The sequence below is a fragment of the Gossypium hirsutum genome, chromosome A05, assembly GCF_007990345.1.
Source record: "Gossypium hirsutum isolate 1008001.06 chromosome A05, Gossypium_hirsutum_v2.1, whole genome shotgun sequence".
Taxonomy (NCBI): Eukaryota; Viridiplantae; Streptophyta; class Magnoliopsida; order Malvales; family Malvaceae; genus Gossypium; species Gossypium hirsutum.
The window spans coordinates 3,714,320-3,727,501 of NC_053428.1; the positions used below are offsets into that span (position 1 = coordinate 3,714,320).

Here is a 13,182-nt window from a genome sequence, read left to right on the forward strand (position 1 = left end):
TTACAATAATAATATTAAAAATAACACTCTCCCCCTCCCTTCTAAAACATCGGTCTGGATTTGCTCCGGTCACCGGACCTCCATGCGCTGTCGTAGGCGCAATCGTACAGGCGGCCGGACCTAAAAAAAACCTTTTTTTAGGAATTTCAAAATAGGTAAGCTTCTTCCTCTTTATTTTTACTTTCGTATGTAAAAAAAAGAGTAAAATAAAATTGAAAGATAAAATAAAATAAACAAAGAACTTAAAACTAGAATAGACGAAAAAAACACCACTTTCGCTCTGATTTTTGATTAATCTCCTTTTTTCTCCAAAAACTAACACCCCTTTTACAATAATTTTAAATGGCTTTTATAGCCAAATTTTACAACTGATTCCTATTTATTTTTGCAGGCAAGTGGGGTGATGAAGTTAGTGAGGTAGTTTAGTGGTCGGTTTAGTAGGGTGTTGGAGTTAGTGGAGTGGTTTAGTAGGGTGGTATTTGGGTTGTAAATGGACTTTGTATCTTAGATTGTTGTTTATTGAGCCCCGAGCTAAAATTGGGCTCTACAATGAACTTAATTGAATACTTAGATAATAATAAAAGACAAATTATTTATTAAAAAATAAAAAAGAATATTGTATCATAATATCTAACATATCATATCTTAGTGGGTTTTATTATAAGAGGAGAGAATAAGATCGGAGGTGAATTAAAATTTTATTTTAATAATATAATAATAGCATTTATTATATTAAAATATATTTACCAATTTAAACGGTATATATATCTTTTATAATAGTTTAAACAGTATTTTTTGGTTTGAAGAAAAAAAAAATCTTTTAAGAAACCAATCAACTCAGCTTAACTTTTAAAAACAAAAATAGAAGCGGTTAAAATCTCCGGATTTTCAGAGACGGATGCCAACTCCTCCTGAACCAAATGACGAAAATGCAATTATTCTATCGAGATTAACAAATAGTTTGCCTTCTTTTCAAGGCTAATTTCATGAAAAAGGAATAACTCGCGAACGTGGGCTACTGTGACGGCATATTCAAAAAGCGAAAGGACAGAGCAGATTATTGGACACGCGAACGAATCAAAATCGCACACGCCACTAAAAAACAAAAAAGATACTAAGATCAAAAATTAAAAAGAAAAAAAAAAGAAAGAAAAAAAGGAGGAGCGGTTTCTACGTTAAAAGCTAAACAGAAAAAAAGGGGGAGCGGTTTCTACGTTAAAAGCTAAACATCTTTTCTTTCTTTTGTAATACAGCTGCTAAGGGAGAAAGCAAGCAAAGCAAACACTTGAAACTAAATTCTGCATTCAACTCTTGAGGTGCAACTAACTTACTTTGTAAGTCTCTTGTTGTTTGATCTTTCTTTCTCATTTTCTTTTTTCTTTTCCTTGTTTGTTTTTGTCTTGAAATTTGGCTGTATTTGAAGTTATTTTTATGGAACCCAGTTTGCATTGAATGTTTGGGAGTTAGGTGTCTGAACATGGGTTTAACAAGGAACCTGCATAATTGCATATGAAGAGATGTCATGTCTGCATATGATGTTTTTCTTTTTTCTGTGAATTTGAGTGGTTAGGGCTTTGTTTGCTTAGAATTAGCTTTAATCATTCTATCATTTTTCTATATATATGCCATATACTTGCAAATAGCTTCATTACCAACTAATGTTTATATGTCATTATATTCTTGTCCAGGCCAAATACAAAGCAACAAAAAAAGGAAGTGAAGTTCTTGAGGAAGAGTAATTTGGAGTTTTTGAGAGTTTGAGCTTTGTAAACAGTTATTCGACCGTGTATATAAACAATGGATGATTATCTTGATCAGTATTTCTCATCATCATCATCGTCAGATGTGAATGTCAAGGAAAGATCATATTGGGTCCATAATGAACCTGATCAACCAAATGAAGTGTTTCCTAGTTCGCGCTTCAATAGCATCGAGTGTTTAGCTGCACAAAATACGCCACCTGTAGTTCATAACCGAGGGTCAGGTTGTAGTGTTGAACATGGTTTGCTGTATGGAGAAGGTGGTTTACAAATGAATGGTGAAAATTGCAGTGGTAACTCTTCACAAGAGATGATGAATGGAAGCTTCGAACTCAGAAACCTGGGACTGCAATTGGACACAGATGTTCATTCCTCGGGCTCATTGAGCCTTGTTTCTTCAAATGATGTTCCAGTTGTTGGTGACATGATCCCATCTTTATCGTTTAATGAGAGAGGGCGTATGATAAGCAATGGAGGTGACTCTTCTGAGTTTCTGAGATCATTTACAGGCTTGGAAACTCTTTCTCCAATTCCACAATTATGGCGTCTACAACCTTATGACTCTGTTTCTTCCCTTCCCACTTTGGTGGGACAAACCAAAGTAGATGATGAAGGCAATACTAACAGATTTATTGAGATCGATGAAATTCTGCAACCTGAGAACTTATCTGCTTCCATCAATGCAAAGGTACTAATTTTAATTATGACTAGTTTGTATGGTTCATTTAACTGGCTCTACAGTATCGTCTGTATTGGGGCTTGGTTTCTGAATAATCTCTTGTTGCTCATGTCAATGTATCAGGGACAACAAGACATGCAGAATTCCTTTTACTCTTCTTTTCCCGCTGACCACCATATAACAAAGACCATGATTGGGTTGCCATCTCTGGTGCAGGTACTTGTAGTGGTCTCAGCCATATAATCTGGATTTATGGTCTCATCATTTTACTACTACTGATAGATTAAATACAAAGGTTATTATTTGTAAACTTATATTACAGGGTGCATCCCCTAACCTGAACAATGGTTCCGACCGAACTGCGAAGCCTCGAGTAAGGGCACGTCGAGGTCAGGCTACTGATCCACACAGCATTGCAGAGAGGGTCAGTTGTAATGTTTCCTGTTGTCTAAGTTTCATATACTTGAATTGTTTTTGAGATTATAAGTTGCTTGATTTTTTGTTCCAATGCAGCTTCGAAGAGAGAAGATTGCTGAAAGAATGAAAAACCTGCAAGAACTTATACCTAATTCCAATAAGGTATTCTCTTCTGGATGCTACATTTAACCAGGTCTACAGGCAGACATTCTGCTTCTGTTATTGTTTGTTTTACAATGAAATTTACATGCAATATCTTGGCAATATGAACTGCAAGCATAAATTCTGCAGTTCTTACCCCATCTCAATTAAGTAAAGGTCAAGTAACACACAAGAATGATGAACAATCTTCATCATTCTGCAGATTATAGAGAAAAGAGGATACTTAAGTTTCAAAATAAATTATGCACAATGATTAGCTGATGAGCATTAATGAAACACTGCAGACAGACAAAGCCTCTATACTTGATGAAATCATAGGGTACGTCAAGTTTCTTCAACTCCAAGTCCAGGTAAGACCAACTTTTTTGTTAATATCGAACATCCAAGCTTCAGAAGTTGAGCTTAAACTGACTCGGTTTTAAGTTAAATTTTAACCAGATTTTGGCTACTTTGCTTCTGAAAATTATTTGCAGGTACTAAGCATGAGCAGGCTTGGGGCAGCAGCTGCGGTTGTTCCTCTCATCACTGATGGTCGAGCTGAGGTGTGGCAAATTCTTTCTTCTTTTAAGTTGATGCACTTTTTGATCATTATTATGATCTAAACATCCTTTTGTAATGGTTGGAGCAAAATTCTGTTTGTCAGGGATCTAATGGTTTATCACTTGCACCATTAGCGGGTCAAGGGGTTGATTTTTCACCATCTCCTGATCAAGTTGTTTTCGAACAAGAAGTGGTGAAGCTCATGGAATCCAATATGACAATGGCCATGCAATATCTACAAAGTAAAGGTTTCTGCCTTATGCCTGTTGCACTTGCTGCCGCCATATCCAATGTTAAGTCATCCACATCCTCATCGTCATCAGTTCCTGCTTCTGACGAGAGTAAGAAACTTGGCTTCACCAACAGTACTTTAATCAACAACACCTGCAGCAGCAGCAGCAGCAGTAGCAGTAACAGCAGTGGTAGCTTACCTGGTGTTGGGATTCCAAACATCAACGCTGATGGCAATTTTATGACTGGAATGCTTGGTTCTGATATTATGGCCAAAGGTTGTACTGGCACCTTCAAACAAGAGGAACTCAAGACTCTTTGCACTGCCAAATGACTGAATCCCAATACCATAAACAGCAAACTTGTCCACTAATATGCCAATTAACCTAGTAGATAAAACACTAGTTGTTTTAAACTGTCGAAGGCTATCTTTGTTCCCTTTTCTATATTTCTAATATATATGCATATAGAAGACAACCCAAACAAAAGAGAATGAGAAATAATTGTTTAGCAAAGCTTGAGCAGTTTACTAATTATAATAGGGAAAACTAGCTTTTTAATTTAAATCATATTCTACAGTTAACTCTTCTTAATCTCAGTTTTGAAGAATACAAAACATTGGGGGGAAAATTGGGGGGCCTGGTTAATGGCTTCATCTATATATGGGAACAACAATGGGGGCAATACATACAATACAATAATTACATTCCTAATATCGTGCCTTTTATCTTATGCATAATACTTGAGGAAGAAAGGCCGAAAAGATTGAAAAATAAAACTAAAAGAGAGATATTTCTAAGTTGGGTAGAATGGAATCTAAAGTGAGTCAAAGGTTTGTCAATAACCGTTCACAGTTTTGTGGGGTTTCTTCTTGAAATTTGAGATGCTACAGTGTGGACAAACGTACTCCAGCCCATCTGTTTTTGCATAATCCTGCCATTCACAAGACAAATATATCGAGTTAATTGCAACAAAATAGAATAGGTTATTGACTCGATTGCCAACAATGAAAGCAGCTATATTGCTGCGAGACTTTATTTTTCTTTATTTGTATCTGACAACTCATTTTTGACATATATTGGATATTGGTATGGGGATATGATCCTCTAAAGACCCTCCATATATATATATATAAAACACTCTAGAAAAATTAAATACACCTCCGTAGGATACATACCCATATCCAATAATCAAACCTGAGTCCGTGAAACTAGGAAAGTATTATCATACTATATGTATTGAATTCAGTGCGGAAGACATAAAAAACATGTTTTTAGTTGCAGGTAAGGCAGACTTTTGCTGAACTCGTCCAAAACCATACAAAATATAACTTATGTTACTCTGATGTTTTTAGTTGCATTTCTCTCTTGATAAGTAAATTTTTGAGAAGGTATACCTTAAAGGCTCCAAGACCCTGCCGCCTATCACAGCCAAAGTGTGCCCACTCATCACAAACTCCACAGTTGACCCAGTCACCTGCTGCACTACTGTTGCCACACAGAAACTCACCAGTGTCAGGGCTGCAAACTCACAATGGTCATGTAAATTGTGTGAAGTGAGTGCATATGTGTGTGTGTCTGTGAGAGAGAGAGACCTGTGACACAACAAACAGCATTCTCCATCCACATCATCATGAGCCAATTCATACTCTAAAAGGTAAGTCTCATAATGTCTTTTCAGAGTGTTGCCCACTCCCTAGGAACAAACAACAAACAAAATTAGACAAAAACATAGAGCGGAAAACACAAAATGCCATTTAAAGAAATTAAGGATCAAAAGGACAGAAATATTGAAGCAACGGACAGGATCTTGTCGTTTTTATTGAAGCTCTACAAAAATTGCAAACTATCTTGAAAAAAAATATTATCAGAAAGGAAATCTACATGGCTGACAACTTGAACACATACAGTCATTCTATTTGTCAATGTGTGATTGCGCATCTTCGAAAAAACTTGTCCCTTCCAATTTATGCCATTCCCAACATGAAAGCCTCCTCTTGACACCACCTGTAAGGGACATATTAAAATACTTCTTTTTCTTTTACAGATTTCAATCATATTTTGCACAAAGAATAGCTTACCTCTCTATACAAGTTGTAAAGGTCAAGCCGCTTTGCATTCAGAATGGCATCAGGAAACTCAGCTAACCCCCCTTGAGGAACAAGACGAGTATGTCCCCGAACTATCAGAAACTGCATTACATCTCTCAGAAACTCCTCCTGCCCGAAAATAAATTGACATGAGGAAAAGAAAAAAAGAATATATTAGAGTAACAAAGTTGCAGAGATACTAAATTATGCAACCTTCAAAAATTACTTCTCTAGTTGACTAATAGACTCACCCAAACACCTATCCTTGTTTGTGTGAGGAAGAAAAGCAGGTCAACAGAGAGATATAACAGAGAAAATTAACCAATTATTCTGACAAGTCAATACATTTTCTATAAAAACTTCATTATCACAGTACTAGTTCGTCTCTAGACCTGAGCATGCAATAATAGTCAATTACATTAGAAAAGCAAAATAGTTAATGAATTTTTTCCTAAATCCTGACACGTGCATAAGATTTTTCTTAGTAATATCAGAGCATCAACTATGACATTCCCAATCGAGAGATTGCAAGCCCCATAAGCTAGAGTGGATAAAAATTTGTGAAGTTAAGAGAACAATGTCCATAAAGGCATATGAATCTTAGCATAGATCATGATCTTACACTATAGTATGTAAATAAACCCCAAATGCGGGTACCATATAAACAAATTCTTAAACTCTGAGAAGATGACTAACCTCTGAGCAAACCTGTATCGGGGCTCGATCACAACCATGTTTCTTGAGAGGTAACGGATTTAAAGAAATAATCTGCTGGGCCTGATGAGAATTTGATAATGCTTTCCGATGTGTAACAGGAGCAGGTGGCTTCACAGGTACTATTGGCAAGTTAACTTTTCCTTGGTCACCATCATATCTCTCAGCCTCGGAAAATCCAGAAAACGGAAGCATCTTATGACGATGGGTACGAGGAATTGGCCTCATAGCAGCAACATTTGGTTTCAGTCTTACATTACCATTTAAACCTTCCATGATAGTACAGTTTAGAGGTTTAGTGCCCTTAGTTGGCTCTGATCTTTTACGACAAGGCGCCGGAGGCACCAACCAGTTGGGAGATCTAGCAATTACAGAACCATCCCAGAGGGGATCTTTGCCCTGCCTCACGGAAAAGAAAAGCAGGCGTTCTGCATCATCTTTTTCAAAAGAAGCAACCGACAACCCTTGAACACTAGCAATCCCCAGCATAACTAAACTGCGGTAGGATACATCCGGTGCAAGTTGCCTCAACACCTGTTAAGCCATTCCCAGAAACAGATCATGATTACAAAAATAAAAGCCAAGCTAAGTTAAACAAAATTATCATCATGGAAAAGGCTTCTTAAGTATTTGTTAAAACATAATTCAGTGAAAGTTTCTCCTTCAAATGCTTTTCCATGCCTCCAATGATGTTTATGGTAAAAAGAACAAACAAAAGAGTTTACACATGCAATAGACACATGAACATATAAGCATATGCATAAAAAGAGAAGTGTCCTAGAATGAATAAGATGGTTGAAGAGAAAAATCAGACCTGCGAAGCCCATGTAGGAACCTTCAAGCACACTTCAAACACACTTGCTCCACAGGCAATTGAGGCCGATCTGCGAGGCTCAGATGAAGGCACTTTGCTTTCATCAGAGCGCGACTGTGAATGGACAAGCTGATTATTCTCGATAAGCTCATTTTTTATATGATTTTCCAACAGCTGAGACAACAAAAGAAAAAACAAGAAAACAAAACTGTTAGGTGTGACCTTAAAGAAATAAAACTAGCAATTAACCCGATCAGATCTACTTGCCTGATCATTAAAACAAGTCTGTGCGCTACCAGAAACTAGAAATGATATGTGAGCTGAACTACAGGTTGAAAAATCACAACGCATGGTCATTACACCACGAGAGAATGTCCCAGCCTGAAGAGGTGGTGGTGGAGCACTATAAGAATAGTAGCCATTAGTATGTTGATGATAATGACACAAAAGAAGCTTGGACATAGCAGTACATGGGGAATGGGAACTCCATAAAAGAAAAGATCAAAGTCACAAATGCTCAGCCCAAAAGAAACTTTAACTAAGCTCAAATTTACAAGTACCTTGCACGGTTATGAAGTTTGCTTCCACGTATCTGAAACAATTGCCATCTAGTTAATAAGTGGTTAAAACAGAATCAAAGAATTACCACAGATTATTCTCACACATGAAACCACAACACACTGCCAAAAAAAATCATGGAAAAACATGGTGCGCTTTTTCCATGTGAACATGAAAATCAAACAATTGAAAGTTTTCCTGGAATATCATGTTATTAGGCCCTATACAGCAAAGCCACTGCAAGTGCAACCTTATCCAACTCAATTAGGGCATGTGCAGAATAATATAGATCTCATTCATAAATTTTTCTCATGTCATTTTGATTACAAGGTGATGATAATATGAGCACCCTAGCTAATCTGTGTAGGTATTTTTCAGCTAGCTGATCTTTCCAAGCTAAACTGATTTTTGCAAACGAGAATGCCAACATCATAATGTTGTTTCGACTGTATGGTGAACCAAAATCTAAAAAATCAATCATTTGAAACATTTAGGAAGAGATGTGAAACTGTTAAGAAAAAAGGAGGAAAAGTTTGAGGATCTCATGCTCTCTTCAGCATTAAAAACTCAACATGTTACTCTAACCAAATTTAGATGCAGCAATAACTTAATCTCTTAGATTACGATGTTCAAAAGATGGTATTGCGAACAAACATATAAGCTAAAACAGGCAAACTAAGGATATACGTCTAAGGAAAAAAAGCACTTATACAAACTCACTTCTACGCTCAAGAGGGCATTAAGTCCATCTTCCAGAGATCCCAATATGAATGCATCCTGCAGGCCATATAGTTAACAACAAATATAAAAAAGCGTGAACAAAATAATTGGTATATGATTATTACCATGAAGAAAATATTAATATGTGATTATTTTTTGAACAAGGAAAAACTGAAACTCAAACCTACCAATAGGCCTGGTGATCCACAAACAAGAAACCTCATAGTAACATGCTCATCATATATCTTAATGGCAGGAAGATTTTCAAGAGAGCCTTCTTCCTCTTGCATATCTAACTCGGGTTGAGAAACATCAATCTTGGGAGGCTCACCAAGTAAACATGGCCCTGGCTTAACACTCTGTTTCTGACTATCAGAAGAGGCAATATCCTTGCTCCACAAACAGTACAATCTAAAAGAAGCATGGGCAAATTGGAATGCATCCCATATATGGCTACATGAACTGCATTAGACCAAAACTGCAAAACTTCAGTACAGTCTCTAAGTAAAATTCCTTCCAGTTTGTAGCCAATAGTGCTATAAACCAGGTGAAGTTTATCTAAAATAGAGTGCATAACTTTAAAATATCAACCAATTTCGGAAATTAAAAGCAGTGGCATCAACTTCTCTGGAAAACTAATGCAGTATAACCACTAGTCAGGAAGGTAGGGGAAGTTATTATGTTTTACATACACATACACAGACATATAACAAATATAAGTAGAAGTCTGTACCTTTGAATCACTGATAACAGTGCCTGACGAAAATGGCAAGCTGCATACCGCGAGAATGAATTTTTCCAATATATAACATAAGGGACTCCCTGGCGAGGAGAAATGAATGTCAACAACATTTCAAAGAAAACATAATGAATGAATTTCAACTGTTTGCCCGTGACCATGATAAATAATTTTACCTTGGAGTGAAGTGCCTCAGCCAATCTGTCACCACTGGGGGTCTCTAAATAAACCTGCACAAACATTTGACAATAGATTAATTCAACATATATTGTGATATAGAAACCAGTAAAACTAGTAAAAAGAAGAAGCAAAACAAAAGGAAAGGAAAAAATGAACGTAAAATGAACTTAAAATGGGAAAGATCAAAAAGTATAAGAAAAACTCAACCGTATCCAGTATCTTTAGCACCATTATCAAACAATTTCAAGGAAAATGAGAACAAATGATAAACTCTACACAGAAATTAAAGTAAAAAAAATCATGCGACACTAACAGTGGAGGGCAATGTGGAACCAAAGAGTCCACAAATGGCTTCTGGAGTGGACAAGTCAACATCTCCCAAAACCAGAGAGCCAATATCTTCATCTGCATTCTGCTCTCCTTGAAAGTAAACAATATTTGGCTCCGAAGATTCAAAAACCCGCCGGAACTCGTCAATGCTAGGATTGATAAGAAGCTGAACCTTCACTCACACACATGAAAATGTCATAATCTTCAAATACGTTTCAGCTAAAACGTCAGAGTTCTAAAAAGATGCAGAACTATTAATCTGAGTTATATACCTCAAGGCGCCCTGAAGAAACAATCTCTGGAAATGGGTATCTGGGCTTATGATCAGAAACTGGCTGCCTAAGTTTATTATCAGAAACTTTACTACTACAAAGAACTGCAAGGAGACTGCAATGGTTCCTTGAAGACCCTTGAGCATTAAACATCATGCAAACATGCCAGAACCAATAAGACTCAGGCTTGCCACTAAGTATAAGGCACCAATGCCTGCTTTTAAAAAATCTAAATAACCCAAAAACACTAGAATGAAATCAAATAAAAACCCTAAAAAGCTTGCTGCAAATCAGATAACTAAAAAATCCCACCTCTCAAAAATCTCCAAATTTTCCAAAATTCCACCAGAGAGCGAAAACAAACTTCCCTTTGTATTTGCAGACACTTCAAAATCCCTAAAATACCAAAGCTCGAAACTTCAAAATTTGAAGAATACCCACCGACCCAGATAAGATTATCAAGGGGATCGGGAACCCAAATGAGCAAATTTACCAGAAACGAGATTACCGAGAAAATTCCCCAATAAACAATAGGATGTAAACGCTCCCAAAGAACAAAAAAAAAGTACAACAAAAAAGAAAGAACCCTAAGTTTAGAAGACTGACTCTAATAATAAAGAAATCTCAAATAAGAAACCCCGAAACGACACATCTTCCTTTCACCTAATAAAAATTCTCAAAAAAAAATATAGAAATAAAAAAAACAAAAATCAAAATCACGCGATAAATAATTGCAACATAAAGGACTAAAAGCTTTTTCGGATTGTTTAGTTGAGAATCAAACAGCCCAGCCCCCATTTTTTTTCATTTTTTCTTTGTCGTCAGTTTGCATTTTAATAACTACAGTTTCCTTTTCCCCAATCACATTTCGTATATCTAAATGTAAGTCAAAAAACAAAAAAATTCATGAACCGTTTGATCAGGAAACCCACAAAATAAGAAAATACCCATTTGTTAATTAAACTCTAATAATCTAAATTGACTTTTTATTAATTCGTTTCTTTCAAGTTTCACGTTTGTTCGACTTTTGAAAAAGCCATCAAGTAAGTAACTTCATGTTACCCTGCTTCAAAATATACTACTACACTGTAATCGCGAACTTCGAGAAGGCGAAATTTTTGTTTATTTTACTCCCTCCTATTTGTTGTTCTTCACGTTAAAAAAATCTCCTTACTTCACACCATTAGTCGATTACTATAAAGATTCTCATAAGGGATTGGTTTTCTTTTTCCTTTTTTTTTTTTCATTTTTCGGGTTTTCGATTCGGACACGAATTTAGGATCAGGACTCGTTGGTTCTCTGCTCATTGTCCGAGGTTGTCATTATCATTTCCATGATCATTAGATCATTGATAATGATCATCATCAGCAATCTTTTTTTTGCCAAAGGAAAAAAAAAATCATCAGCTGTCTTTTTGGCTCGTGTCTTCCATTAAATAATATTTTTTAAAGTCTGCTCTATATTATTTTAAACTTAATTAGAAACCCAATAAAAAGAAAAAAAATATTGAAGTTTTGTTTTTAAGTAATAATCTTGCTTGATAAAACTGTCTGCACTCTGTTTAAGAACGGGGGACTCCAAGGATTTAACTACTTTTAATTTATGCTATAAAGGGCAAAAAGGACTACTCATTTTTTTAAAAATTCATGTATTATTTTTTTCTTTTAAATCCCTAACCAGCATGTAATTGAAGAAACCAATAACATTTTACTCTGATCGAAGGGATTTTGTTTTCAACAAATGTTAATTTTTTAATTAAGAATTTTTTATACCTGATATATTTTTTACAATTTTTTATACCTGTTATAATTTTTACAATTTTTTTAAAATTCATAATTATTTATCCTAATAATAAATCAATATTCAAATTTGAATTCAAGCAATGTGGTTATTGCGTTTATTAAATATCAAACATATATACGCGTGTGTCCAAAATTAAAGTTCACTTGATGTATGATCTGCACTAGTTTTAGAGCTTGAAAACATTTCTCAAAATTGTCTCTAAACTTGAATTTCGCAAAAATAAAATGGTACAACACTTTAAATTTACGTCACATCATCACCTGTATTTAATAACAAGTTTTTTATAATTTTATTGTATTTTTTAGATTCTATATGATATCTAAAAATTTATAAGTGATAATTTATTTAATTTTATAATGTCACATTATCATATTTTATGAAATCTAAGTTTAAAAATTAAATTAAAAAAATTATCAAAAATTTAAAATTAATGTAGATAAAACACGATTCAAATGGAAGCTAAAATTTATTAACAAATTTAGGGATTAAATGTTTATTTATTCCTAAAATATTTATTATATAATCCATTTAGATGTTAATAAAATGCTTTTATCCCTATGTTTTCAAACTTCTAAGACTTGAATACTTATGAGTTACTTGTAAATCAATCTTAAAATTTAAATTAAACCGAATTCTTATATTTAAATTCCAGCTATATCACAGAAATTCACTTAGAAGCAAAATATTAGTTATCGTAAAACTGTAATTTGAAAAAAAAAATCGTTTATTATTTTTTTTATAGTATTATCATCGTATATGTGAAAACAATATTTCTTACTGAACATGTTGGAAAATATAGATGCACATACACGTAAGTCAAAGCTAAAATGGAAAATAATGAAAAAAAAATGGTCAGAACTTTGACGGGCGAGGGGTTTCTTTGAGTGATGGTTTGGGCTACCGTAGCCCAAAGATAGTCCCGATAGGTCAGGTTGGGTCGGGTCCTATCGTCAGAAGTTTCTTCTGTTTACCACCGAACCGACTACTTGACCCGGAAATAAAAAAGTGCAGGACAGAAGCTGGTGTCACGTTCAAACGCCAAAATTTACAGGGATTGTTGACTTCCCGTGCACAGCAAGAAAAGGTCAAATCTTTTGTTCCGTGCCACAAAAAAGTCCAAAAAAAAAATTGCAGTTTTATTTGAAAAAGGTTAGCTACAAAACTCATTATAATA

General features: G+C 35.0%; 2 protein-coding genes across 5 annotated transcripts; one reads left to right on the forward strand and one right to left on the reverse strand.

Annotated features, from left to right (window-relative positions):
• Positions 1–1,172: 1,172 nt before the first annotated feature.
• LOC107958820 (uncharacterized) lies at positions 1,173–4,355 on the forward strand. The gene is made up of 8 exons (XM_016894712.2): positions 1,173–1,334; positions 1,689–2,448; positions 2,563–2,655; positions 2,762–2,863; positions 2,953–3,018; positions 3,303–3,368; positions 3,492–3,560; positions 3,662–4,355. The coding sequence occupies exons 2-8, from the start codon at positions 1,798–1,800 to the stop codon at positions 4,121–4,123; spliced, it is 1,509 nt and encodes a 502-aa protein (XP_016750201.1). The 5' UTR covers positions 1,173–1,334; positions 1,689–1,797; the 3' UTR covers positions 4,124–4,355.
• LOC107958819 (AT-rich interactive domain-containing protein 4) lies at positions 2,999–11,452 on the reverse strand. Of its 4 annotated transcripts, none has more exons than XR_005926927.1 (17): positions 10,206–11,452; positions 9,917–10,105; positions 9,600–9,653; positions 9,418–9,506; positions 8,873–9,146; positions 8,685–8,741; positions 7,967–7,998; positions 7,674–7,809; positions 7,407–7,580; positions 6,575–7,126; positions 5,870–6,007; positions 5,697–5,795; positions 5,384–5,484; positions 5,186–5,276; positions 4,635–4,722; positions 3,990–4,175; positions 2,999–3,884 (listed from the first exon to the last, which is right to left on the reverse strand). XR_005926927.1 is itself a non-coding variant. In XM_016894711.2 (16 exons), the coding sequence occupies exons 1-16, from the start codon at positions 10,359–10,361 to the stop codon at positions 4,171–4,173; spliced, it is 2,235 nt and encodes a 744-aa protein (XP_016750200.1). In that variant the 5' UTR covers positions 10,362–11,452; the 3' UTR covers positions 2,999–4,170. The 4 variants fall into 4 exon arrangements, 2 of the variants coding, with proteins under 2 accessions (XP_016750200.1, XP_016750199.1); XR_005926926.1 differs by having other exon boundaries at positions 2,999–3,890; XM_016894711.2 differs by having other exon boundaries at positions 2,999–4,175.
• Between the last annotated feature and the right edge of the window lie 1,730 nt (positions 11,453–13,182).

Coding starts and splice junctions, on each gene's coding strand:
- LOC107958820 (XM_016894712.2), top strand. CDS start 1,798: ATGGATGATTATCTTGATCAGTATTTCTCATCATCATCATCGTCAGAT. Junction 3,019..3,302: donor TTATACCTAATTCCAATAAG/GTATTCTCTTCT, acceptor GAAACACTGCAG/ACAGACAAAGCCTCTATACT. Junction 3,369..3,491: donor TTCTTCAACTCCAAGTCCAG/GTAAGACCAACT, acceptor AATTATTTGCAG/GTACTAAGCATGAGCAGGCT.
- LOC107958819 (XM_016894710.2), bottom strand. CDS start 10,361: ATGATGTTTAATGCTCAAGGGTCTTCAAGGAACCATTGCAGTCTCCTT. Junction 9,654..9,916: donor GTTCCACATTGCCCTCCACT/GTTAGTGTCGCA, acceptor ATGTTTGTGCAG/GTTTATTTAGAGACCCCCAG. Junction 7,581..7,673: donor AGACTTGTTTTAATGATCAG/GCAAGTAGATCT, acceptor TTGTTGTCTCAG/CTGTTGGAAAATCATATAAA.